Source organism: Oreochromis niloticus, linkage group LG23 (assembly GCF_001858045.2).
Source record: "Oreochromis niloticus isolate F11D_XX linkage group LG23, O_niloticus_UMD_NMBU, whole genome shotgun sequence".
NCBI lineage: Eukaryota > Metazoa > Chordata > Actinopteri > Cichliformes > Cichlidae > Oreochromis > Oreochromis niloticus.
In genome coordinates, this window is record NC_031986.2 from 41,897,387 (window position 1) to 41,925,325 (window position 27,939).

General features: G+C 41.0%; 1 protein-coding gene across 7 annotated transcripts; it reads left to right on the forward strand.

The window, feature by feature from the left end:
* The first annotated feature begins 193 nt into the window (after positions 1-193).
* Positions 194-27,229, forward strand: ap3d1 (adaptor related protein complex 3 subunit delta 1). 7 transcript variants are annotated; one of them, XM_025902933.1, is made up of 35 exons: positions 194-549; positions 3,906-4,001; positions 4,855-4,935; positions 5,151-5,231; positions 5,351-5,458; positions 5,615-5,744; positions 7,894-8,033; positions 8,168-8,241; positions 8,357-8,406; positions 8,798-8,847; positions 9,085-9,133; positions 10,889-11,034; positions 11,357-11,505; positions 11,606-11,836; positions 12,178-12,409; positions 12,547-12,692; positions 12,906-13,047; positions 14,135-14,206; positions 14,334-14,409; positions 14,597-14,796; positions 15,090-15,163; positions 16,339-16,362; positions 17,682-17,850; positions 18,032-18,175; positions 18,604-18,657; positions 20,431-20,541; positions 20,827-20,979; positions 21,689-21,736; positions 22,155-22,175; positions 22,482-22,671; positions 23,176-23,264; positions 23,511-23,596; positions 23,946-24,067; positions 24,257-24,336; positions 24,438-27,229. In XM_025902933.1, exons 1-35 carry the CDS (start codon positions 454-456, stop codon positions 24,531-24,533), a joined length of 3,810 nt encoding a protein of 1,269 aa, XP_025758718.1. In that variant the 5' UTR covers positions 194-453; the 3' UTR covers positions 24,534-27,229. The 7 variants fall into 7 exon arrangements, with proteins under 7 accessions (XP_025758718.1, XP_025758721.1, XP_025758717.1 ...); XM_025902932.1 differs by having other exon boundaries at positions 195-549; positions 20,824-20,979; XM_025902936.1 differs by lacking the exon at positions 18,604-18,657.
* The last annotated feature ends 710 nt before the right edge of the window (positions 27,230-27,939 follow it).

A 27,939-nucleotide genomic window follows, 5' to 3' on the forward strand; every position in this document is an offset into this window, starting at 1 on the left:
TTCCATGCAGTCATTCTCACATGCTACTCTGATTGTGTTCTGATAGGTGGTTAAAATATCAGTGGAGTTTAACTTTTTTAGGATTAAGAGAATAAACCATCAGGCTCACAACAGACGCTAAGTGGGGAGGAGGGTGTGGGGGGGGACTAGACCTTTAACTCAACTGATTCCCACATGAGAATCTCGCATAATGCTCCAAGTCAGCTGACTTTAGACGCCATTTTGTCAGCCATTTCCTACCCCGATACACTGCCAGCGTCTCTGCACAGCACAGGACGGCCCCGTCTGGCCTCAACTTCATCTGCCCGGGCTCGGTAAACAGCAGCGGACCCCGCAGCACACCACGGTACCCGGGTGGATGAGACACGGTGTAGCGCGTCGGTCGGCACCCACTAGATCTCTGCAAGGCGCTCGGCCCCGCAGGACAGAAGCGGTACAAAGTCGCAGACAGTCATGGCTTTGAAGATTGTCAAAGGGAGCATCGATCGGATGTTCGATAAAAATCTCCAGGATTTAGTACGTGGCATCAGGAATCACAAGGAAGATGAGGTAAAACGAGCAAACAGTGACACCGGGGTGTTTTAAGCTTTACGTTCATTAACGTTTTTTAGAAGTCCGGCACACACACTGTGCCGTTACCGTTATCGCTGACCAGCGGGCTAGCGCTGGGTAAGTTAACGTTAGGTAGGCTGGACAGCTAGCGCTATCGTCAGCGGCTAACGCTGCTGCCTTGCTGGCTGGGTGGTAAACTGTCCTTTGCTTACTAACGTGTTATTGGTTGCGACCTGTTACTGACTCGGTAGAAACACAACTTCTCGTGTTTTAATAGAAAAATGCTGCCAACGTTACTGACAGCTAGCTAGTCTAGCTAACAGGCAGTTAGAGGAAGCAGCTCTCTAGATTATTAAAGTTTACCAGTAGATTACTCACCGAGAGCACACCAGATATGCAGATAATTAGGCTCTTGTCATTTATATTGTGAGCTAATGGCTTTTAGTGTCAGGCCCGTTTAGCGAGAAGTATATGCAGTCACTTATTTGAGTTGACTGTGCAGCCACTTGGCCTCTGAATGAATGCTGTGATGAGTTGGTGAAGAGAGGCCTAATGTTTCGAGGGTTAGCCTAAAAATTCTAGTTGTAACTATTCTGGATTCGCAGATTAAATCTGAGCCTTTATATAATCTCGAAATGAGTCATCCAGCAGCTCCCGTGAAACATCTCCTCATCCCTGCCACAGCTCTGTGGGTGATGACAGGCTCATCAAAGCATCTTGCTTTGAAGGGGCACTCAGAGGGTGTGTGGGGGTTAGCCATCTGTTAACATCTGTCACATCATCCTATGTCTCCTATAAGCTCTGCATTGGGTGCATCTAAACATATTGATGCTGTGAAATGCTATGTCAAGTAGTAAGGCAGGGTGGGTATGAAGTAGAGCCAGATAATGATATTGGCCTGTCTCAGACAAGATGCTTGGAGTAATTCGGAAATAGTCATCACACAGTTTGTCAAGCAAAATGCTCCAATTCTGTTGTTTACAAAACTCTCAGGACTGTCTGCAGCATATTTATGAATGTGTCCAAGTTTCCACCAGTGCATGGCAAGGCTGCCATCCTGGGTCCAGCCACCAGATATTTTCTTAACTTGTTAACTAGTTTGTAAAATTCATAAACAAACAATAAGCACGTCATATCCCTATTTTATCTATAACTCTAACATACCATATATATTCTGGCCAGAATACAATATATCATACCATACCATATATACCATATCATATATGTTTGTTACATACTATATATGTTTGGGGGGTTTTGTTTAACTTCCTTAAAAACTACATTGGCTTTGGCTCCATTATTAGGTGAACTATTCACCTAAAATCTGCCAAATCAAACATGCACAGCAAACCCTTTTGAACAATGGAGCAGTTGAAAGTAGCTTTTATTGTGATGCACAATCCCTGATTGCTTAAAGCTGTACTGCTGTGTGTGCGCACCTGCATCATTGCTGTAGGGAAGATGCCAAATGTCAAGGTGGCACGTCTGACCTCAAGACTACTTTGAGATTTGATTTCTTCTCAGTATTGTTCAGCTAGAAGCACTAAACCAGTTTTATAGATACTTTACTTTTACATTATATTACTTGTATTAAGACACAAATGCTGTTTGTGTCTGTATTCGAGTTTTTGGAAATGGAAAAACAAGCATGTGGGTCAGTTTTGTCGTTCCAGGACGTTAGCGTTTGATCTCTTGCTTTGCTGTATAGTCTGAGCTGTTCACCAGTGGAAACCCAACCCAGGCAGCCTAGATAAGGTGGTGGTTACCCAGTCAACAGTGGGCAGTTTGATAAAATATTAATACGCTCTCTGTGTATTCTGAAGTGTGTGCCGAACATCCCACAGTTTCGCTGTTTGTTTTACACATGTGTGCAGAGTTTGTGCAAGTTTCTGCACAGTTCATTCATTCACTGTCTCTCCCACGTCTTTGGAACAGCAGCCGTATTGAATAAAGGTGTGAGGATTGGAAGTATGAATTTTACTTGTCTTTGTGATAGTGATCAGATTTTTAAAAAATATAGCACTAGTTAGCTTCATCTAAGCCCAGTCATTAGTTTCTTGGAGAGTGCACGCCTTCAAATATATCTCCACCCCAGTATGTGTTACTGGCAGGAAGGTTGTCTGTGTTGGCCTTATGTCAACTATTTCAGTTATTTAAATTGGTTCTGGATGGATAACTGAAGAATATTGTGATGGAGAAGCACTCTGCATATGCGTACGTCTGTTTGCTGATGGTGTGTTCAGGCTCTGCCTGCCTGGCCTTCACTCTTGATAGCTACAATCTCTCCAGGAGCAGGAGTAGCCGAGCTCAATCCGCTCCCTCTAACAGCACCTCCTGTCACTGTGCTGTCTCATGACTGCACACACATGACCAGCACACTCTCACACACTACAGAGCTATATGTGTATGTGTTTGTTTAGCAAGGTTGGTCCTTTCTATAATGGTTAACTGGTTGCTGGAATTTAAAAAAAAAATAAAAATTGACCTCCGTTTGTTCTCCACCGTTGAATGAAATGTGCTCCCAGTATTTTAGGAGAACTGATATGATTTAGCAGTCATTGTGAGAGTTGAGATTTCATTGTTATTCATTCATTCAGAAATGGTTTTCTGGGAAAAAACTAATTTATTTAAAGATAAGTGGATAAATAGATGGATGCATTGATAAACAGATATATAGATGATGGTGCTACTGATGCTAGCATCCTACAACATAATAAATACAATTGAAGATCTCTTTAACTGTGTAATTGTAGTAATAATGATATATAAAAATGGTTATTATTTCTTAATGTTTTTACACTGAGTAGGATTTTTTTTTTTAAATTTAATTTTTTTTATCGTTGGTCATTATAACTGAGATAATGTTTTCGTGGAAGAGAGAGCTGAGCGGATGCAGACCTCATTGTTCATTAGTATGGGTGGTGGACCGAAAACACATCTAGCAGATTTGAAAATGGATAAATCCACACGCCAAACAGCTCCAGTGTAAGAATTTAATTTGCTGTGTGATGTCCCAAATTAATGGCAACTCTGTATTCATCACAAGTCTGAGTGTGAGCTTTGTGCTCAAAATGAATGTATTTTCAGAACTGTTTATCAAAATTTATTTATATCTGGCCCTGTAAATACCTACATACATCAAGCCACATGTGACAATCTTGTAGGTTAGTGGTAGAAAGAAAGAAGCAGTTAAACTTGGGCAAAACGCTCATTCAGCTCTTGGTTAGCGTCTTGGAAAGTGACAGCAAAAAGATCAGAATTTTCCAGCCTGCTCGCAGCCTCCCTCTCTGGATATCAGTCCACCTAATCTGATCTGGTGTCTGTTGTTTGCCCTCCTCTTTGTCTGCCCCCAGGCCAAGTACATCTCCACATGCATCGATGAGATCAAACAGGAGCTCAAGCAGGACAACATCGCTGTCAAAGCCAATGCTGTGTGCAAGCTCACCTACGTAAGACCTCTCACCCTCCACTGATTCACCGACTTTGTCTGTCAGATCTACTCTCACACACACACATATGTATGAGCTATTGTATACAGCTGTCAACATAAGCCCACCATGTGGCTCCGTTGGGCTGTAGCTTAGTTACAAGTTATGCTGCTGTACTTTTCTTTACAGCACACCTAAAATTAACAAAGAAAAAACTAAAAAACACAACGAAACAGACGAGACTTCGTTTATAACAACTATTACAGATACCATCAACATGTAGTTGTAGTGCAAGAATACTTGGCATATATTTTAATTCACAAATGAATCCTTCATCTGTCCTAAATCAGCTCCACTAGCATATTGTGGCATATTTTGTTGACATGCACACAACGGAAAATTGCGACTGGCTGTGACACTGTAGATGAAAACCACACAAAAATCTGTGGATAGTATCTTTTCTACCCAAACAGAAACAAGCTGAATCAAGGGGCTTTGTTTCCTCTTACACTTTCATCAGATCAAATGGAAGTGCTACTATTTAGCAAAGTAAAGTAGTGCATTTTTACAAAAACACATTCAAGGCTGAGTGTGTGTTTCTTGTTTTTGTTAAGATTAGTCACTTCACAGCCAAACGTCGAGCAAGCGGCACTTACTGAGAATATTGTCCAATTCCCGTTGAAATGAAATCGCTCCCTCTATTTATAGTCAAGGTACACATTTAGATTTAGATGTCTTGTTGCGGTCGGCATCAGTATTCACTTTGAGAGCTTTCAGCCCAAATCAATTATTCTCTCTCTGTACCTCGCCGGAGCAGCTTAGCTCCCCCTCTTCCTCTTAGTCACAATCTATGTCTGTCTCCTCCATGTTGCAGCTTCAAATGCTGGGCTATGACGTCAGCTGGGCTGCTTTCAACATCGTTGAAGTCATGAGTTCCTCAAAGTTCACGTACAAGGTAAGTCTGGGATGTCAGGATTGGTCGTGGAAGTGCAGGACAGAGAGTAATGCAAATGGAAAGGAACATGCACACCCAGAATTTACACATTGATGTAGGCACAGCTGAGTGAGCTGTATAAGTGGACCTCTGTGGTGCTGCAACAGGCTGACGAATGTTTGTAGTAATGTAATATAATAGCAATATGTTCTTTATGCTTGCTTGCTTTCCTACAGAGGATTGGCTACCTGGCAGCCTCACAGTGCTTTCATGAGAACACAGATGTCATCATGCTGACAACCAATCAAATTCGAAAGGTCAGCGATGCACATGTTTTGTGAACTCTGTAAATATCTCCTTACTGTTAGTTTTCCCCTCAGCTAATGTTTTTTCTTTTTTGTTTTTCTTCCTATTTTTTTTAATCTACTTCTCCCAGGATCTCAGCAGCCCCAACCAGTATGACACGGGTGTTGCCCTCACTGGCCTCTCTTGTTTTGTGACCCCTGATTTAGCTCGGGACCTAGCTAATGACATCATGACATTGGTGAGTAAGTCGAGAGGTGTACCCACATGACTTCTGCTCTTTTTTTCTTCTTTTTTTTTTTTTTCCTCGTTACCATTTACCTCACAGTCAAATAAGCTGTCATTCCACTTTTGTTTTTTTAATCTTTAAAAATGTGTCTACTGTCTTCTACTGCAGATGTCCCATACTAAACCTTACATCAGAAAAAAAGCTGTGTTGATCATGTATAAGGTGTTTCTCAAGTATCCCGAGTCCCTGCGCCCAGCTTTTCCCAGGCTCAAGGAGAAACTCGAGGACCCAGACCCAGGTATCAGAAAACACAGTATATATCCAGCCTGTTAGGGAACGTTTGTTTCTCAATTTCCTGTCATAAAAAAGAGAGATGATTTGCTGGTTTTTCTAGTAAATTTCGATTTGTGCCCCATGTACACAAACCTTTTGTTTTTACTGAACTTTAATAGACACAGCTGGAAGTTTTGGGGCCTCTGTGTACATGAACCGAGCGGCACGTGATCTTTTTTTGGTTAAAATCATACAGAAAATACAGAAAAATTTGGACAGTGTTATTATTTTTAAGGTGCTGTTTTTAAGTAATTTTTTTAAGTGCAGTTGTTAGTAACTGTACATTGTATATAAATGGTGGACTAAGCCACCTTGATGTCACATTTTAACCCAGCTGTTTGGTGGCTGCTGTGTTTGTGGATTGCTGAGCCAAGAGTTAACGTTGAGATGAAAAGGTGACATGCTAAGATCTCAGCTAATGCTAGCAAGCTTGATTAGTGAGCTGTATCTGTAAACTCTGAGTGCTTTACACAGACACTCATCTACTAATTAGTACAGATTAAGAAAACACTAGAATTTGACTCACCACCACTAAAGCACAATTTTTTTTTGGATACTTTGTACAAGGAAATAAAGCTTCTTTCAGCTTTATGTGTAATACATTTAAAGCAGTTTTGTCAAATACTGGCATATTTATTTCCCCACGGACGGCGTACGAAAAGGGGTTTTCAGGCCAACTTCACTGTTCTTGACATGGATGACGCTCTGTGTTGGTCAAATGCTGATTGGTTGAGAAATGGGCCAGAACAGGGATGGGATCGATGGCAGAGAATGGAAAGAGTGGAAAAAATGGAAAGTGTGTGGAAAAAACATTTAAAGATCAAAAAATACAGCATGAAAAGTACAGATAGTGGCTACAGTGGATACTTCTCATTGTTTTTAACACTCGGTTTCACTTCATCATTTTGTATGTCATAACTTTGCTTTTCTCCGCGGCTGGCTGACGGACCAGTAACAGAACAAGCAAGAGTCGCCCACATACTGGTTGTAACATGTTGTACAGTGCCCCTATCCACAGCAGACACTCTCTGCAAGCAGACAGGCTGTCCATGGACTGCTAGTGGACTACCAAGGCATTATCACTGCTGAAGCATAATTTCAGCTAAATTCACAAGGGTACACCACAGCAGATGGAGCCTTGCATTTTGATTTGTCAGATGTTTACACCGCGTGCCGATCCTGATGCATCTTCCTGAGGGATTTAGGTCTCCTCCCGGTCTCGGTGTGTACAGGAGGTTTTTAGCCCTTTTTGTCTTGGCTTTGAGTTCTAGATTATCAGGTTTCTGCTTTTTGGTAAATTTACCAAAGTTGGCCTGCTCGTCTCATGTTTCCGTACCAGCAATAGGTATTCTGGTGGACTTCACCGCCTGTCATTCAGCTACCGCTTCCGTGAGTCTCACATCTTTCCAACAGACTCCAGCTGGGAATGTTAGTCCTTGTATTGTTATCTGTTGCAAATTGGACAACAGCTGCAAGTAGAGCTTGCACCAGATGAAGAAGTGGTTTTGTGAGTCACTCCACTAAGCTGACTAAGGCATCAGAGCAAAGCAAGCGATACAGTCACCAGCTGCAATCCAAGACACTACAGTTGGACTTGCAGGGGTCGAAAGCCTCAGTGGAGAAGCAGCTAATGCTTAGCAACACCAGAACCTTTACAATAAAATATACTCCAGAAAGCATTACAAATTAAGACTGTCCACAATATAAGACATCGGATCCCCTAACTGAACCTCATAAATTATTCAGCAGCAACGAATATGTGATTAAAGAAGGCTCGGGTATGGTACTGAGCCAGGACTTCCAAGACTGCAAGACAATACTGCTGACTCTCTTCTGGTTTTAGAGCACACATCTAGGACTGCCAGTGGTTTCATACTTAATCTACTCTATTTAATATCTCACTTTTTTTTTATCGCGTTAGGATGACAATACAGATTCCATTCTTTTATTATTACATGCTTTGTTTTGTATGTTTCACTGCAGTCATTGGACTCTTTGCATTACATTTTTGTTCTTTAATAACACACTACATAGTTTTTAAATGTTCTTTTAAAGAAATTAAGCTTTTGTAGTTTTCAATACTTGTTCCCTGATGTTACTTTCTCTCCTTTTAGGTGTCCAGTCAGCAGCAGTAAATGTCATATGTGAGCTGGCCAGGAGAAATCCCAAGAACTACCTGTCATTGGCCCCACTTTTCTTCAAACTCATGACTTCCTCTACTAACAACTGGGTTCTCATTAAGATCATAAAGCTGGTAAGACTTTACATTTACATTTTAGTAGTTAGTAACTGAATAGATTTAAATATATACATTTATATATTTAGTGTACCAGCTTCTGAAAGGTGATTGTGGACAAACAAAATCCAGAAATTCTGTGTATCTTGTAGTTTGGTGCGCTCACACCGTTGGAGCCACGGTTGGGGAAGAAATTGATTGAACCTCTAACAAATCTAATCCACAGGTGAGAGAAATTCTCTTTTATTATATTTCCCATACACAGTAAAACAGTCTGATCTGATAAACAGCTCAATAATAATTCTAAACCTTCTCACCGTCCTGATGTTTTTCTCTCACAGTACCTCTGCCATGTCTCTGCTGTATGAATGTGTCAACACTGTGATTGCAGGTCAGTACAGCTGTTCTGTGGGTCACATCAAATCTCACTTAGCTTAGTGGCCCCAGCCCCATGTTTATTTCATCGTTTCAGTATATTTTTGCTTCTGTGTTGAGAAATAAGCTTATACATTGATCTTCAAAAAATACAGTGTAATGTCTTATCTGTATTTGCTCTTTTCAGTCCTCCTGTGTGCTAAAACATCATTTTCTTAGCTTGAATGAATAAGTGGAATTTGTACAAGTTAAATTTTAACTTGTATACTGGCACTTGAACATCCTTGAGATTTAGCAGAGGTCTTTTTCCTCACGTGTTCTGATCTTTATTCGTTTTGTTTTTTTAAACTTGCTCATAAAAAATTGTTCTCATTCAGATGTAATTGTTTCCTTCTGCTACATTACAGTGTTGATTTCTTTGTCCTCGGGGATGCCGAACCACAGTGCTAGTATCCAGGTAAGCTCCTCAGTTCCTCTCTTTCATCAACATCTTCATGTGTTTAGTCACAGATTTTTAACCCTTTCCACTCCAGTTGAATCACAGTGCATGCCGTCTGATCCAACATAGCTTAAGTAGAAACACAGCAGCCATCAGACAGGCCAGAAAGTCTCACAAAACTCCTGGTGTGGAAAGGTTTTCCGTGGTGATAACAGATCTGCCCCTCTCCCTCTCTGTTTTTTGTCTCTCCCACAGCTCTGTGTGCAGAAACTGCGAATCCTGATAGAAGACTCGGACCAGAACTGTGAGCCCTCTGTCAATGCCTGCAGTGTGTCATTTTCTCATTGTCTGCGTGTTTTTGACTATGGAACAGTCCACCCTTTTAGACGACAATAACGTAGACCTCCTGACTCTGGATAACTCGAACATTACTACCTTTTCACTCTCAGTTGGGCGTCCTGCTTGGAATACCATTGCACTTAAGTCACATCCACCCAGTTTCCAACAGAATATATACAAAAAATTGCCCTATTTTATTTTTTTAATTTTTCTTTGCTTCACTCTAGAGGGGCTTAAATTTGTTATACTAAGTTGTTATTACATTCTCCTTGAGTTTAGATTTCTACATTCAGGTATTCGAGTTGTCTGGCTCTTAAAACGTAGATAACTGTGCGTGTGTAAAGTAAATTGTAGACTCCTGGTCATAGGCTACATCCACTCTAAAATGTTTCCCATATCGGTCCTAAATCACTGTAATAGTGAGTACTCAAAGGCGTAAAGTCATGCTTTTTAAAAGGAAAACTTATTAGTGTGGACATGGCCTTAATAGAGTAGACTGTGAACCTGTGGTTCAATGTTTTATCCTTTCATTGATCACTGCTGTGCCCCTGTTTGGTTTCACAGTTATACTTGGGTATAAAACTTTCCAAAACATCAGTGAGTAAAGCCGTGAATATGTAGCGATTCCCTTGTGACGATGCTTAACTGGTAAAGTATTTAATCTCGGGGCCCACTTAAAAGCCCTGAGTAAATTCATGTAGAACACTTGTTGAATTAGGACTGAGTAAAAGTTAGGTCACATACTTTATGGTGATGATGCCATTAGATGGCGTGCAGGTAACTAAGGGTTCAGTCACATTTAGGCATGTGTTATTATTGGGTTATTATTGCCAACCAGTCAGGGTTGGCAGCATTAATAATAGTATTAATGATAATAGTTATTAATATTATTGATAAATACTTGCTGAGCTTAAATTAATCTTTAAAAATGCAATGCCAGTAAAAGTTGTGCTTTATCTTCTTCTGCCTCTTTCACACAAAATAAGGGTGACCATGGCAACATGCTAGCAACCAAAAAGGTCACAATTAAAACTCATATGTTAAAAGAAATATAAGTTTCAAAAATCTGCGTAGCCTTTTCTTGTTCAACACATCCCTGAACGTCCACTGTAAGTCCACATCAGTGGTCACTTCTCTAATATAAGCACTGCAGTGATCAGCTTCACTGATCCAAGGCCAATCCAAGGTCACTATAACACCCTTTTATTGATGACAGAACCTGAGAGCAATTGGTCCCCGTCAGGTCAGATGACTGAGAAAAGTCATGACTCAGCAGATTTTTTTTTTTTTAAGTGTTTTTTTTGGGGGGGGGGAGAGTTGGTTGGGATGAGCTGCCAGGGGTATGAGAAAGGATAAAGCAAAACAAGACTGTGTCCCAGTGTGTGTTGTCCCGTGTGTGTGTTTGTGTGTCCTTTCCATCTTTTTGTGTGTTTTTATGTTTCTTTCCTGTTTTGATTTAGTTTTGTTTTTGCCGTGTGATTTATTTTATTTATTTATTTATTTATTTTATAGATTAGCGAAGTGAAGATGAACATAGAAAGAGTTCGTAGTGTATTATAATTATTACATACATATGATTATTACTACAGTCACAGTAATGTAAAGCTAATCCGGTTTAAGAGTGATGGCATATAGCAAGGTGAATAAAATATACTCGGTAACGTGTTGTATGTCCCTTTTTAAGTACACTGAGGTAGTGTGTGTTTGCGTATTTCTGTAGTGAAGTATTTGGGCCTGCTGGCGATGTCGAAGATCCTGAAGACCCACCCCAAGTCGGTGCAGTCTCATAAAGACCTCATTCTCCAGTGTCTGGATGACAAGGATGAGTCCATCCGTCTGAGAGCTCTGGACTTGCTCTATGGCATGGTATGCAGCCAAACTTTTGACTTTTGTTTTATTCATTGTTCATGAAAACTAATGTTGAATATTTTTAGATCCAGATTATGCTTGTTTCAGTCTAGTCTAAAGAATACGGTGCAATGCAATACAAAAAACAGAACTTTCGTTGTAACTACTTTGCTTTAACTGGGTGTAATAAAATGGCTTTGCTAGCACTCACACACTAAAGTGTTAAGTACAATAGATGCCTTAAGCTGTTACTGCCAACTATAAAACTCTGCAAATGGTGCTGTTTGATCTAGTAAAGTAATAATTCTCTATGGTCACTTGTGGGTTCTGCTCTCTGCAGGTGTCCAAGAAAAACTTGATGGAGATCGTGAAGAAGCTGATGATACATGTAGACAAAGCAGAAGGAACCACCTACAGAGATGAACTGCTCACAAAGATCATTGACATCTGCAGTCAGAGCAACTACCAGTATATCACCAACTTTGAATGGTTAGTTTACTTACCTGCTTCACTCTGAGGTGTGTCAGTTTGCTTGACATTTGCTACTTGTTGTAGTTATATACACCCCCTCTCCATGTCTGCCTAACAGGTACATTAGTATCCTAGTAGAGCTGACCCGATTAGAGGGCACACGGCACGGCCACCTCATTGCCTCTCAGATGCTGGATGTGGCCATACGAGTCAAAGCCATCCGGGCCTTTGCCGTTGCCCAGATGGCTACCCTGCTGGACAACGCCCACCTGCTGACAGGCAACATGCAGAGAAACGGCATCTGTGAAGTGTTGTACGCTGCAGCCTGGATCTGTGGGGAATTCTCAGAGTAAGTCATTAGAAGTAGTCAGTATGGTTGGTGTATTTAAACTCTCTGCCTGACGCTAAAGGTTTGGCAAACAAAAGAGACTGACGCATCCGAGCACGTGTGTCTTCACATTAGTTTCTGCATCTCCTCCGGGCAGAGCAAATACTGTTTTACTCTGTCAGAACAGATGATTCAGGACAGAGTTAATGCAGTCATATAATATGTAGTGTGTTGTGTGTATTTATTTTGCACAGTCACAAATGTGTGTAACACAAACACCATAGTGCTGTATCTGTTTGGGAACCTTCCTGAGGGTTGAGAGTTCCAAGCCTGAAAAAAGAGAAATCTTCCCCTCGTTTTAGACACCTGGAGAATCCCGTGCAGACTTTGGAGGCCATGCTGCGTCCTAAGGTCGCGACCTTACCCGGTCACATCCAGGCTGTATATGTGCAGAATGCAGCCAAGCTGTTTGCCACCATCCTAAAGAACCAAGAGGGGAACACAGACAGCACAGCTGCACAGGAAACCAGCCAGCTGATGATAGACAGGCTACCACTGTTTGTCCAGAGCGCTAACCTTGAGGTGCAGGAGAGGGTAAGATAAATGAGGACTGAAAGAGCCAGAGTCCTTATAGAACCTGACCTTTAATGCTTCACAGATTACAAGGTTACCTACTGCATACAAATCGGATAAATACCTGCAATCTAAAGTGCCTCTCCTTTTGTCCTCAGGCGTCCTGCATCCTGCAGCTAGTTAAGTACATCCAGAAACTGCAGCAGAAGGATGTAGAAGTAGCAGAAGAAGTCAGCGCGTTGTTCGCTGGAGAACTCAATCCTGTAGCTCCGAAGGCACAGAAGAAAGTGCCTGTTCCTGAAGGGTACGTTGTCTCAGCACATGAGATAAACAAAACAAAACTGCAATATCACATATTTTTACAGTTTATAATCTTTTTGCTTAAAATGCAGTGTTTTTGTTTCTCACCTTTGAGGCGTAGCAGCAAGAGTAACTAAAACGTTTCGGCATTTATGCTGCATGTGTCTGCTTTTGAGTTTTTCATAATGGAATACAACAACCATGTTTGTGTGTGTAGGCTGGACCTGGATGCTTGGATCAATGAGCCTCCTTCTGAAAGCGAGTCTGAGGATGAGCAACCCAAGGCTATTTTTACCAAGGAGGAGCCCAAACACTCACGCCCCCGTCACACAGAGGTGGACGAGAAAGAGCTGGCAAGGGTGCGTAGGTTGGTCTTTGTATCATTGATAAACTGCAAAGAGCAGTTATGGTACAGAACTCTATGTGGAAATTTGTTTTATTTGTTTTAGCTTGTAACATTTGAGGTTTGAAATGTTTGAGCTTTTTGTGTTGTTACTGAAATTTTTATAATGTCAGCTGTAAAAATTGCCACCATGAGTAGTGGTAAGAAATGGTTTCAAAGCAACTTCTCAATTTTAACTGATGGAACATAGAACAAAAACGGTACACGACTCTGACTTTTTCGTTGTTGTTTTAATGGACAGGATTTGTAAAAGTTTCATCATTTTTGGTGTTTTTTTGGGGGGTTTTTTTTTAAATACCGTTTTCTTTTACAAAATGCTGACTAATAGAAAGAGTAGAGTATGGTTTAAAGTGATCATGGAGGAAAAGAGGAAGAGAGATGTTAATGCCACCTCAGCAGATGGATATGTTTTTCCTTAAAAAAGCCTTAAAACCGGTTGGACTTGTGCTTTCTTTATCAGGGGAAATTGACATTTGGTTTTCCATCTTCGCCTCTGACAGAACTTTTCGTGTCTGAATTAATTTTGTTCCGAGTGTGGCTCTTCTGCCACCAAAGACAGAGGTTTGAGGTTGGGGAGGAAACTGTCTGCAGATTGGACAAATCCGGTCCTGTAAGCACTAATTCCAACAGTAGGAAATCCCACCGTGTGCGCTTCTTCTGATCTGTAGTAGTCATAGACACGCATCAAGACTTTGAAGCAGAATTGTACAATGTAATGTTTGATCTTAGTTTTAGAAAGTGACAGACTATTATTTAATGCTTCGGTACATCACTTTAAATGTTGTTATATGCCAAAACCTTCAGGGTTTTTTCATCACTGATTTAAAAAAACAACAACAAACAAACAAACAAAAAAAGAACGGTAACGTATGTGATAAAATGTTCTGTGACTGTTTATTAATGTTGCCATTGATTCAGAATCAATATTAACCTCCTCAGACTCGCAGTTAGTAAATCTGGCTTCCCCTTTGGATCCCAGCTCGTGCTATAAGTGACGTAGGCTGTTCATGAATTCATATTATATATCTTGTTTCCACTACCAGAGGAGAGAAGCCAGAAAGCAGGAGCAAGCCAACAACCCATTCTACATCAAGGCCTCTCCATCTTCTCAGAAGGTATGCTCACCTGTCTTCAGTAATTACTTTGTGTTGGTAGTCATTTTCACTGCACAGGGTATTGAGGAAAAGTAGTTAGGCTCATGTATGGCAAAAACCTTTTTGAAATGAACTCTTTTATGTGTAGGTGTACCAGGAAACTCCAGGAGTGGAACACATCCCAGTTGTGCAGATTGATCTCAGCGTGCCTCTCAAAGTCCCAGGTGGGACACGCAATCCTTGTATTACTACAAAAACTAAAAAAAGGAACCCCAATATCACTATCATAACTTCACCTGAATCTAAGTGCAGCCTTACTTGAAAACATACTGTTGTGTCACAATTTTTCTATTCATATACTGAAAATTATCAACGTTACCCTTAGCTACAACTTGCCCTCCCGCCCCACAGGTCTGCCTATGTCTGACCAATACGTTAAACTAGAGGAGGAGCGTCGGCAGAAAGAGAGAGCAGAGAAAAAGAAGAAGGAGAAGAAGAAGAGGAAAGAAAAACGCAGCGGGCGAGGGAAGAAACACGACTCAGGCCCAGAGAGCGAGGAGGACATCACACCTGCACATGTGGTTGACATTGTTACAGAGGAGATGCCAGAGGTAGGCACGTGGTGACATCAATGGAAGAAGACTTTATACAAATACTAAATTTAAAACATTCTGTAAGTTGTTGTTGAAACCTTCTTTTTCCGCCTGGTCCTTCTTTCTATGTAGTGTTGAAAGTTTTATGACTTTATTATTGAATTTAGTTAATGTTAATTATTTTACACTGACATGTTCAAGGAAAATCATTTTCACTCACTTTTTTATAAATATATTTTTACTGTATCATCACAAAGATCACTGGAAGTCAGTAGCTCAGCTAATCTCTTGTTTTATTCATTCTCCTACAGAATGCCTTACCCAGCGATGATGATGACAAAGACCCCAATGACCCTCACAAAGCCCTGGACATTGACCTGGACAAGTGAGTTTTATTTTACATGTGTTCGACCTTCATCACTTTAACTGATGATTTTGAAGATGCTGAAGTCATCAGTTTTATATCTAAACTAATCTGCCAGGCACTGAAATTTAAGATTTTCCGCCCAAAGTTGTTGTTTGTGTTGTGTACCTTGTTTTAAAGCTGGAGGATTTCTAGTTTGAAATACAGTTAGGTCAGAAAATAACTGAATAGTGAGTTCAACAGAGAGCCATTTGAAAGGCATCTATCAAAGTCAAACTGAAAAGCAGACTTTGAGGTTAAATTCAAGTGGCTGAACAAAGATATTGTATCAACAGCAAGATGTAGCTTATTTACAGTCCTGTGTCATCTGGGGCTGTTTTGTGGACAGATTTAGGCTGTTTTTTTTTTTTTTATTGAGCATGTAAAAGGTTTGCAGTCGATTCCAAGTGTAGCGTTTGCATTTGGAAGCAGTTCATTCAAATGCAAATGCCGTTATCAAAGGGGATCTTGTTTCAAATGAATCAAGCCAAACTTAGGGTGCACAAATAAAACAAATTTATTAGAGAGAGTGTGGGAACATAAGAAGTGGCCAAATCAGCATTTTGGAACATTCAGAAAAAAATGAAGCACCTGTGAGGTCACAAACATGGCCCAGGCCGCGATTTAAGTCAGCAGTGGTGGATGATCGCAGGATGCTTTCCATGGTAAAGAAAAACCACATCACAGCATCCAGGCAAGACACTAATCTCCACAATGTAGACACATGATTAGCCAAAAACGTCTTTAAAAAAAATAAAAAGCCATAAACTTTGATTCCCTGCAATTATGTCAAGTTGTCCAATTATATTTGAGTTGATGAAAATGGAGGACTTTGACCACAGTGGCCTTTGTCATTTTTATACAATGCTAATATTTTTCTTAAATCCTCCAAATTTAACCTAAAAATTGCATTTTAATTCTTTCGTTTCAAACCTGTTGTTTTGTTGTACTGAGGCAGAGAGATGAAAATTGTGTCGCTCGCCAAACATTTCATGAAAGTGTAGTTTTAGCATTTATTCCTGAAGCTTTCCAGTCACAGCATTAAAGCCAGTGTGACCGGGCCTCTCCCTCCTCGCACTCCTCCTTATGGCGTTCTGCTTTCTGCTTCCTCTTTTCTGTGCCTACACACACCCATTACTGCCTCTTTGTGTGGGCAGCTTATTGGAAACAACTGCGCGCAGGTGAGTAGCACCCCAGCCATAGGACCTGACCTCTGACTGTGCACAGGTCACCTTTGTCTTTCTCTCTGTCTTGCTTTCCAAGTAGCTGTCCTGCTCTTTTCAACTAATATAGCTGTCTGTTCCTTACCTATCTGAAGCTTGTAATGTCCACTTCCTCTTTTTGCTCTTCTTCCCTTCGATCTGTTCTTTAGTTGTAGAGTTTGACCTAGTGATGCATAATGATATTGCAGTATCCCGCCTCTCTTAAAATTGCTGCTTCTTCTTTTTTTTCTTTTCTTTTTTTTTTTTATGTTCTTGAAAATATCAGCATCTCTGTTTCTGAACAAGCAGTTCTGATTTATCTGTCCTTAAAGAAAAGGAAACAAAATGATTTCCTAGAAAGAAAGAAAGTAAGATCTGGCTGCTGATGTTCTCATGACTTAATCTTTCACCCTTTAAATTCCCAGAATAGTTTCCTAAAAGCATTTTGGCTCTTCTTTTTCTTGTACTGGGCATCGGCATCAACATGCTTTTAGAAACCTATCCCAGGGGTTCGACGCAATAGTGTAATTCTTTTCTCTTAGATCTGCTCAGCTGAGTTTAGTAGACTTGGCATGCCTTCAGACTGTCTCCAGCTGTTTTTGAGTGGATACGCTTTGCCTGCCCTCAGTGGAAAAAGATGTGGCCTTAAGCCAACGACAGAATGTGGATCGTTTTAATAATGTGTTGATGAGATAATGCAGGACAGGCTGTAAACAGTTTTGGTCTTATAAATTAATGTTTACTTAGACTTCCACATGTGAATTTGTTTCTTTTGGATTGTAATTCTAAAAGAAAAATGGCACCACAAAAGCAAGATTACTTAATTCTAGGAATCTAAAGCTGAAAGAATAAAGCCAAAAAAGAAAATTTACTTAAATTGGAGACGGATGACACAGCATGGTTTTGTATAATATCTATATTAGATTTTATATTATATATAAAGATTTTCCAACAGGGGGCTATAGTGCACGCTACTAACTCCTAATTTCCGGCTTTTAGGAAATAAGTTTACCAGCTCTCATCACTGCAGTATGGAGGACGTTATTAGGATAGATCGACCGTGTGGAGTTCTGCTAGAGGAATGACTTGTGCTTTGAATGAGACCTGGCTGCTTCACAGTGCAGAACATGTGCTTGAGAATTGTGGATTGCTGCACCCTACATGCCTTGTTCACCTTTAACAATTAATACTCAAGGAATGCATCTTTCAGATGATGTAGCCCAGGAGGATCAAAATCACCTCCCAAGTCCTTATCTGTGCAGAGTTAAAATATGTATCTGTATGTTTTTTTTGTGCAGGCCGCTTGCAGACAGCGAGAAGCTACCGGTCAGGTCACATCGTGCAGCAGGGGCTCCAAAAAGCCCGGCTGAGGATGGAGAGGCAGAAAATGCCACGCCACAGGAGCCCAAGAAGAAGAGCAGCAAAGAAAAGAGGGACAAGAAGAAGGATAAAGAGAGGGATAGGAAGGTGAGGTTAAGATGCTGGAAACATTCCCCACCTTCTGGTCGTAAGTCAGATTCACGGAGCGCTCAGAGCGAGGGGAGAACAGCACTGCGCTGTCAGCTGCCCCGTGACAATTTGATGACTCAGTGTTTGCATTTCTTAACCCGACTGACACTGACTGGAATATATTCTCCTGTTTTCACAGAAGAGCAAAGAAGAGAAGAAGAAGAAAAAACACAAACATGAAGAAAAGGAGGAGGATCTTCTTGGAGGTCAGGCAGAGGAGCCTGTGGTCCAATCGGAAGAAACGAAGGAGGTGGAAGCACAGCCCACTTCAACTAGTGCTGAGGTACGCCTTTATAACATGTTGGACCAAGGATGTTTCCTACGCAGCGCCGCAGTTTGTATCTAACATCCAAACACTGGTTTTAATTACCAGATCTATGAAATTATATTTAAAATGGCTTAAAGGATACCTTAAGGAGTGCTCCACAAATTCTGTCAAATGATTAAATGCAAGCAGACACGTTTTATCATGTTCATTAACTCGGCGCTTCCATTGCTTTTTCCCAGCCTGTCTTTCAATCGCCTATAGCGATCAAGTATCAGTTTCCTCGTAGCCGACTGTGCAGTCTCTTGCCAAATACTTGATTTATTCATGAAACAGGACAGTGTATTCTCTGTATCCATTTTCATGAATAGTAGTAAGACACAGAACCTGTTTGGCCCTCACCCCTCTCACCTCCTCGCGCTCCTCTCCCTCCCTTCCTCTTTTAGGTTTCGGACCTGGATTTCTGGCTCTCAAATGCTCCAGTGCCCTCTAACACCCAGGTTGAGTCATGCCCCTCTTTCTCTCTCTCTCTCTGTCTCTCTCACCCTGTCCTGCCCACATCTGTTCAGTTTCATGACACAGTTTTTAATCAACCTGCCTCAGACATTGGTGTAACCATACATTCTGTCTCTGTTGCCCTTGAGTTGTTCCTTTTTTTTCCCTCCCCTCCGCATCTTTTGACACTGCCTCTCTTTCACAGGGCTCACGACACTATATTCTCTCATTTTCCAGCACCCTTCTGCTTTCTAGCATGTGTGTGTACACAGTATGTATCTGTATTTGTCTCGCACTTCTTCTTGCCTTGTGTTGTGTCGGCCATGATGTCAAAGCGGGTGCTATTACCGTTATTATTTGGTTTTTGGTTTTTTGTGATTTTTATTTATTGATTTCTTTATTTTTGAAGAAGTGACAATGGACTAAATGTCACTAATACGTCTTTTAAACCAGTGTGGTCCTGGTACCCATGCTGGTGTGAAACATCCAGTACACACACACACAAAAAAAGACTCCAAACAGAAGCTGGGGTCATTTTAGTGATAGACAGGATATGTGAGCTTCAGCTAACAGTTATTGCTGGGATAGCTTTTCATGATTTTGGGTTGGACACCAGCACAGCAGTGGTAGAAGAGGGGTAAATGGCTTCCCGGAAATTAGCCTAGAGTCCTTTCCTCTTACGTCACCACTGTATGAGCACACTATCCACTCTCCATTATCCCTTCTTCCATGATAGCAGTGTGGGGCTTATCTTTGTTTCTGTTTGAAAACCAAGTAGAAGTTCCCAAATCAGTTGCTAAACTTCACCTTTACTAACAGACTTTTTGATGACTGTGTTGCATAAGAATGCATGCATAGAGATTAACACTGCTAGCTAATCCAAAGCTGAAAGCAACTCATGTGAGGCCTTCGGGATACAGGCTATATGTTTTTTTGGTAAGAAAAACTCAACAAGAAACCCGTGAGAGGCACCCATTAAACTGAATACTTCCCTATATTTTTCTTTCATTAAAAAAAATAATAGAAAAATTACTTTCTCAGCTGTTTTAAATTAACTCTGTGTGGCCTGTGGTCATACCAGGACACCACTCTCACACCATTTCCAGCTTGTTTAAATAAGCTAAGCTATTCAGTTGCTCCACTATCTCATCCTGACTGTTCGATGAAAAGACTGAATAACAGGCACACTGTTTCCTTAGCTATACATGTAACCCAGATGAGAGCAAAGATTTTGTTTGGCTCCGTCATGACTGTACACTCAGATCTGTCAGGCCTTTTAACTTTCCCTTTGGGCATTTCTGTTATTAACCATTTGAACTGTCAGCCCAAGAGTTAAAGCTGCCCCAGTAATATGCATCGATGTCTTCGTGGAACGCTTGTTTTTGTTCTGGCTGTCACACCAGCGTCCCAGATCATACTGTTGCATATATTTAGCCTTCGAGCAGCACCCAGTGTAGCTGGTTAGTGCAGTGGATCCAGCAGTTGTACAGCAAAACTGCTGTAGGTGTAGAGGTACATACAAACATGATATGTTCATGTTTAGCATTCTTCCATGCAACACTCTTGGCTCATTGTATCTGATGTTTGTGTGTGGTGTCACTCAGCTCAGTAGGTTGCAGGTGATCATGAATGACTTCTCTTATGAATGACTGAGTGAACTCACTGACCTCACTTACCTCTGTCAACACAGAAGTGGTAGAAAGTTTTGCATGTGTTAAACGCTGTGGTTGTTCTTGTTTGTGTGTTTTATTTGGTGGCGTGCTGGTGTATCTGAACAGGAAGCAGCAACAGTAGCAGCAGCAGAAGCAGCCCCCGTGCCCGAGGCGCCTGCTGGCACAGCGGCCGACTCTGAGCCCGATGAGCCCAAAGACACCGAGACGGAGGAGAGTGTGAGTTAACGCTGACGAGGCAATAGTTGGAAGGAGCAAAGTTTGACGGCACTGCTCGAGATTCCAGTTCACAATAACCCCGACTGGACTCGGAGAATTGGCAACTCTAATTCTGATACATTTGTGTGAACGATGTGTCGCAGACCTGCCAATTTCTGTGGGCTCTGGGGGAGTAATTCTGACACTTCGTGTTTTATTTTCATTAGAATTTCACTCAATGGCGAATAAACATTTGATTCAGGAAATTTATCTCCATCTCCCTCTTTGGGTTTTTGTTTATAGAAGTCCTCCAAACACAAGAAGAAGAAGCAGAAAAAAGAGAAGGAAGAGAAGGAGAAGAAAAAGAAAAAGAAACATCATCACCATCACCACCACAGCGATGGAGGTGGAGAGGAGTCGGTGCAGAATGGCACTGTCGAAGAGGAGGAGCCTCTGCCAGTCAGTGTTGAACAACCACAACGTTAAACTTAACCAATCATTATTTTTAATTTGTAAACTATGGGTTATGATTCCTAAATCAGAATCGGTACAGCAAAATGTACACGTACAAAGAATGGGGCTCATTCGTTTTTTCGTTGCTCTCAATTTACTTAACAGAATAGATAAGAAACATTACTGATAAAAGCATGACACAGACAATAGCAATTTGTATAGCATATTTAAATGTGCAGTGCGCTAAGATCTTGGAATAAAATATTTACTAAACTGGGGATGGATAACTGGTTACTATACAGTATATACATGAGGAATTGATGATATAGATGTATAGGTATGTACAATACCATATTGATATGTACAACAAAACATTATGTACAGCACTCTTTGGTTTTAGCATTTGGTGGATGTTAAAGTAGAGACGATATGAGTGAAGTAAAAATCAAATTGGCATCCTAGTGTCATTCCTCTGGGATTAAAAACAGACAAACAAAAGCTTACTGACCTCAAAGACACGAATAACTCAAAGCCGCATGTAGGCAGTATAATTTATCATCATTCATCTGAGCTCCACTGGGTAAACCCACTTAATGCTGCCAACACACACTGCCTTCCTTGTTATACAGCAGCTAGGTAGGAGCTCCTGTTGCCTAGTTAGCATGCTTAGTGACTGAGAATGCGTCCTCTGACCTGAGCTCTTCTCTCCTTTCAGCCCATGTCCAATTACTGCCTGCTGGCTGAGAACTCCTACATCAAGATGGTGAGTGATGATGACTGCGATGCCAGGCTTTGGAAATTTGTTTTGCTCTCAATTTGTTAAAATAATTCCGGTCTCATTTTGGCCATGAAAACATTTAATTCTCCAATTTAATTTTTAGCATCCAAAGCTCCTCACGCCTTCTCCAATCTAATTGTTTGCATTGTTAATTAAAATGCACCAAGTGAACCAGATTGTGATAAATATTCTACTTTATTTAGACATGTTGGGTTCTTCTGTTGACTTTAGTAAGACAATAAATAAAATCATTTTCTTGCTACATTATAGCACACATTTCTTTCTAGATGCTGAGAAAGAGAAACGTTGTTGTTTCCAAGATCCAGCATGTGGAGTAATTGGTTAAAAAACAAAAAAACCCTATCATATACAGATTTTTCTTTTTCTCTTCCTCTCTTTAAAGATGATGGAGGATGGTGATCAGGTATTGGTTATAGTTTTGTCCTAGATGTGTTTCTCTCTGGTCTCGTTGCTCTTTACCGGCCTTCCTCCTTGGGCAGACTAATTTATGTTTCTCTAGCGCAGCGGCGCTCAGTTTCTGAGAATGATTCTGTCCTTGTGATTATCTCCTTGTGTTCACTTCTTGGAAATGGTGATGTGTGCTCTGGATCTGGGTAATGACTCTGATTTGCCTTGTTAACACTGTGTAAAGAGAGGAAAGATGAGACCGTAATTCACTGTTCCAAAATCCACGTTTATCACTTTCCTTGTTTTCTCTCTTCCCCGTAAGGTGTGTGACATCCAGGGGAACCTACAGGATGGCAGTCAGGTGGTAGTGTCTGTCATCTTTGAAAATAAGAGTGACAGCTTCCTCAAATCCATGGAGTTCAATGTGCTGGACTCTCTGAACTCCAAGCTGCAGAGGCCAGAAGGATCAGGTCCACATGATGGCCTCACCGTCCCCTTCCAGCTTCCCCCTGGTCAGTTATTATCTAATGAAAACCCGTGTATGAATCGATTCATCCACGACTGTGAATTAAAAGGCCCATAGCCCCCCCTTAAATCTTTATTATTCATATTTTGGAGGGGCATCCAATCAGAAGTAAGTAGCTTAAACTGAGGTTGAATTGAGCTGAAAGGGTTTTGTTTGTTTCTTTTTTTTCAGGCAGATTATTATCTGAGGCCCAGTATAAGATAAATTAGTATTACTTAAACCATGTGAAGCTAGTCTAGCATAACCCAAGATGGAAAATATGGGGTTGGAAATGGGCATCATACTTATCCTTTGCTATAATATTGGCTTACTAAAAAAAAAAATAAAACAAGCATTTTCCTGGTAATTGTAGAGGGGCTTTTCAGAATAAATGTCCATCCTTTTTACTGAGTTACAGATGATTCAAGCAGCAACTTAAACTGTATTATATGAGTTTTTAAAGTTGTTGAGTTCCATAATTTGATGCTGAGAGCTTCTGTTTTTCTTGTAGGAGTGTCCAATGAAGCACGATTTGTCTTCACTGTGCAGAGCATCGTAATGCCGCAGAAGCTGAAGGGAACCCTCACCTTTATTGTAAAGGTTAGTAGGAAAAGCACACAAGTGCCGTGTATACTAAAAAGAAATGAAACGCAGACAAAATTGATGGGATTTTTCATACGTTAATATTAAACCTGTGGCTTAATTAATTAATCTTTTGTATTTGTAATACTCAAGTTGGCGTAGTAGCAGATGAGTTAATTCCGAGACCTATGAAGGAATCAAACAGGTGTTTTTTGGGTTGTTTTTTTTTTTTTATTAATGTGCCGTTTTGCTCCATTCCCACAGAACGAGGACTCCTCCACTCATGAGAAACTGGATTTCAAACTGCACTTTACCTGCACCTCCTACCTGATCACTACTCCTTGTTACAGGTTGGTTATGCCACTCCTTCAGTCATATCAGAGTTTCAGTGAGTCATTTAAACTTTTTAAAGAAGCTGTTGAAACTCCTCTCAAAGTGTTTCCAGATAGAAATCTTTGGAGTGGGAGAGTTTGTAGACTGAGTGGTGAGTCTGTGGTTTAAGCATGGCAGTAGAAAATGGCCATCTTTGAGGAAGAATAAATATCAGTAAATTTCACTTGCACTTCTTTTAAGATGGAGCTTGTGTGAAATTTTAAATTAAAAAGATCAAGAACCATTAAAATCTGTCAGATCTGTTGAATCTTTGTCAGTAATGGAGAAATCTAAAATCGACTTCTTTTTGTTCTTTTGCTCTCTCAGTGATGCGTTTGCAAAGTTGCTGGAGTCGGGAGATCTGAAGAGCAGCTCTGTCAGACTGGAGGGAGTTAACATGCCCTTCCATCACCTTCTGGCCAGGATCTGCTTCCACCACCACTTTTCTGGTACCTTTACGTTATCACTTTTTTGGGGGGGACCTGAAACCTGTGCTACTTCACATGCAGGAAATTACAAAGAGAAATTACAATCATCAGAGGGGAATATTTGAAAAGTATACTAATGCTGGGTAATTTTGACATTAATTCTGATGCGCTGCATTTCTGTGATTGTGCTTCTTTCTCGTCTTTGATTAGTTGTGGAGAGAATCGACTCCTGTGCCTCCATGTACAGCAGGTCTATCCAGGGTCACCATGTCTGTCTGCTGGTCAAAACTGTAAGCGAAAATAACATAACTCAGTAAAACAGAAGATGAAAAGAGTTTTCAGGTGGTGACACTGACATTGTCCCCCACTTCTCTCCCCCTCTCTCTCCCAGTCTGGTCAGACTGTGTCCATTGACGCTAAATGTGACGAGCCAACGCTGCTTGGGAATGTGCTGGATGAGATCAAGCAGACCTTCTCTCAGTGCTGATTGTGTCTGACAGCCGAAGGGTGCCCCACCCCCACCCCCACCCCACCCTCCACCCTACCGCTCCATCCCGCCCCTCCCTCACTGAAACACAACATAATCTCGTTACGAAACACTGCGACTGGCACCTCCAGTATCGCCCTATTTATTAGTCCGCAGATTTGCAAGATTTCTTTCCCCTTCTCTGCTTCTCCAGCGCCCCACACTTTGCCCCTCTTTGCACTCTGTGGTCACTTCCTCACACTTGATGTTGTTTTACAGACTCATTGTGTACATGCTTCATCTTCTCTGCAGTGTAATTTTCATTTTTACTTCCTAGTTTTCAAACAGCCGCCCTGTTGCACCCCGACTCTGAGCTCCTGTTTCTGGACGCCTGGCATCCTCTGCTCTTTCCTGCGTCTCTTTCCGCCCTCCACTCTGTCGGGAATTCAATCTGTGACGTTCGCGTCATGTAATGTTGACAACTGGACTTTTGCTGTTAATAGTTGAATTGTATTTTTACTGTTTTGAAGTTTTTGTCTTTGGTTTGTTTTTGTTGTTTTGTCTTTTCTTTTTCTTTCTTTCTTTGTCTTTGTCTGAAACCTGACTGCGCCTTCATCTAATCTCCTTCTTTACTGCTCACTAAAATCTGTGTGTGCTGCTCATCTGTGTAGGCCTGGAAAAAAGATAAATCAGGTGATTGACTCTTTTTTCGGACTAGATGGGCGTCATAACCTGCTCACCCACCACTGACCTGGTGCCTGGAGAAGACCAGACACTGGGCAAGTGCAGTGAGAGGAGAGCAGAGGTGAAACCAAAGCTACAAATAAGGCATGGGTTTTAAACTTGTATCGGGGTGCTTTTGCCCTACTTGCCTATTGGCGAGGCTCAGAGCAGATCTGCTGGTGTTTAGTTGAAGCGAATCCTTGTCTCTACGGGTGATTGTACAGTAGTTCAGTAGTTTTGCTCTGTGCCTTAGCCCTGCAGTCTGACCTACTCCAGCACTTCATAAGTCTTGTAGAGCCCCCACCTCTCCCCTGAGTGCACTGATCTAACAGTGCTAAACTGCAGATTGACCCTCCCCCAAGGACTTTGAACATATCATTCCTTTTGCGAATCCAGTGCAATGTGAGATTTCTATTACACCTGACAAAGCCACCTGTGTTCTACCACACATGGATGGTTTAGTTATTGTATAGAAGATGTAATAATATTGTAAAGCAGGATGCTGTTCTTTGTCTGAAGGCAGGTTGTCACTTGGCCAACGTGTTCACGAAATAATCTGACGTAAAGAGCTGTCCTCTGTGACATCACTGTCCTCTGTAGGGGGGAAAAAAGACAACCTGTGACAAGTTAAAGGACACCACACTTATACTCTCAACCTGCCTGTACTGTTTCTTTTAAAACTGCTGGTCTGCATATGAGGTTGCTAAAACTCGTTTACTACTAAGTGGACACTGTTAACTGGTCAGTGGCTCGAGGCGCCCTCTGAGTCAGTATTAATCAACACGGCTTCCACAGTAAGGAAGCATCGCCTCTGTCAGCAGTGCAGTTTTTGTCTGTCCTCATGTGAAATATTTGCGCCCGTCTCCCTCTCATGCATCACAGAATAGGCCAGCTGACCCACCCGTATAAATCCCCTCATGTTTCTTTTTCCCTCCAGAAACTGCCTTGCCACTTTTTGTGTGTATGTGTGTGTTACGAGAGTCTTTAAAGAAAACACAACACCCGACTTCCTGCTGAACTTTATTTGATGTCTTCATTTGGATCATTCACGTTCAAAGCAACCACCCCGTCCACTTCAACTAATCCTTGTAGTAGCAAGACTGAAAGGAAAAAAAGACTTGGTAGCGTCTCTGTTCATATATACTGGTAAGGCCCTCCTCTCTCACATCTGTCTGCTATTGTAGATAAGAAATATGATAATGATGTCTGTGGCCTGAAGGTCAAGTCAGCCATTCCACTAGATCTTCAGTAGTAGAGTCTGAAATCAGAGGTGATCAGCTGTTTTTCAGGAACGTCATTAGAAAATAATTATGTACGTGCGCCCTGTTCCTGAAAATGATATCCATGAATCTGAGAAACGACTTCTCTAATCACACGCTGTCCTAATACTGATCATTCTGTGCATACTGTTAGATTAAAATTTGTATATTGCATGATTAGGAATGTACACTTTTATTTTCCCTTTTTCTTTCCCATGGACATGCTTACACAGACAAAGATGTGTCATTCCATTTTCTCCTTTCTTTTTCCTACTTTTTTCTTTTTTTTTTAAAATGAGGTTTTCTTGACCATTCTCTATTTTTGATGGTATTGTGTTTTTATCTATTCGAAGTGCAGACAATTAAAAGAAGTGATACCATTGAATGTTTTTAAATTATTAGTCACAGGGGAAGGAAGGGGGTTCTGTTTGGTGTCGCACCACTGAGGACACGGGGCTCACAATAACAGTAGAACAGGTTACGTGAAGCAGTGTACTGAGAGGCAAACCCGCTCTGTCTTAATGCTCTGTTGGTTCAGCTGTAGTGACTTATTCTACCAAGTTTGGCTTGTGACATTGAAATATACTCTCATATGACAGATTTTTCAAGGTCCTGTCTTTTTATTTCTTCATATTCAACTCTACAATGTCATATTTAGAAGGGGACAACATAAATTACATTCCCTTCAAAGAAATTCCACTCAACAAAAAAATAAAAATAAAAGCTATAAGAAGATGCTGTAGTCCTTTTGTTTGTGTGTGTGTGTGTGTGTGTGTTAGTTAAAGTGAACCAATAAGCATACAAAAAACTAGTTTTTCTGTGTATGAAATGATAGAAACCTGGAGTGTGTACGTGTAGATGAAGATATGTTCTTGGGAAATAAATACGTCTCTTTATCAATAAAGCAAGATTTGCTGCTTTGAACTTCAGTTCCCAGCAAGCCTAGCCTGGCAGCAGAAGTAATCGAGACCCCCACTGACTGACAGCGAGCAGCTGAGTTGAGAAAAGTTGAGCAGACAAAGCCTCAGTTTGAAGTTTTATGAAAAAACTTGATTGTTTTGTCGAAAATGCCGCTTGGCCAATCTCCTTTTCCTCCTTAACGCACCCGATAAAAAGAGGTTGACAAGCTTTCGGTAGCAAAGATAACCGAGATCAAAATGAGTTTCCGGTATAGACTTTCAAAACAAAACTCGCGATTCGAACTATTTTTCTCTAAGCGCAAGCAAACATGGACACTTATGTATGTTTAACTAGAAGTACATTAAACGACACAAAACCTAAAAATAAAGACTCTACCTTCATCATAAACATTCAAAACATCCTAACTGTAAGGTCTTAAGTTGTTTACCTGAGAGAGTGCAACTACAGTAAAGGTCAGAAGAGGGAGGGGCAAATTGTGCAGTGCTGTGAGGAAGTATTTGCCCCCTTCCTGATTTTTTTAATCT

Coding starts and splice junctions, on each gene's coding strand:
- ap3d1 (XM_025902932.1), top strand. CDS start 454: ATGGCTTTGAAGATTGTCAAAGGGAGCATCGATCGGATGTTCGATAAA. Junction 8,034..8,167: donor TCATTAAGATCATAAAGCTG/GTAAGACTTTAC, acceptor TGTATCTTGTAG/TTTGGTGCGCTCACACCGTT. Junction 24,337..24,437: donor TCTGTCTGCTGGTCAAAACT/GTAAGCGAAAAT, acceptor TCTCTCTCCCAG/TCTGGTCAGACTGTGTCCAT.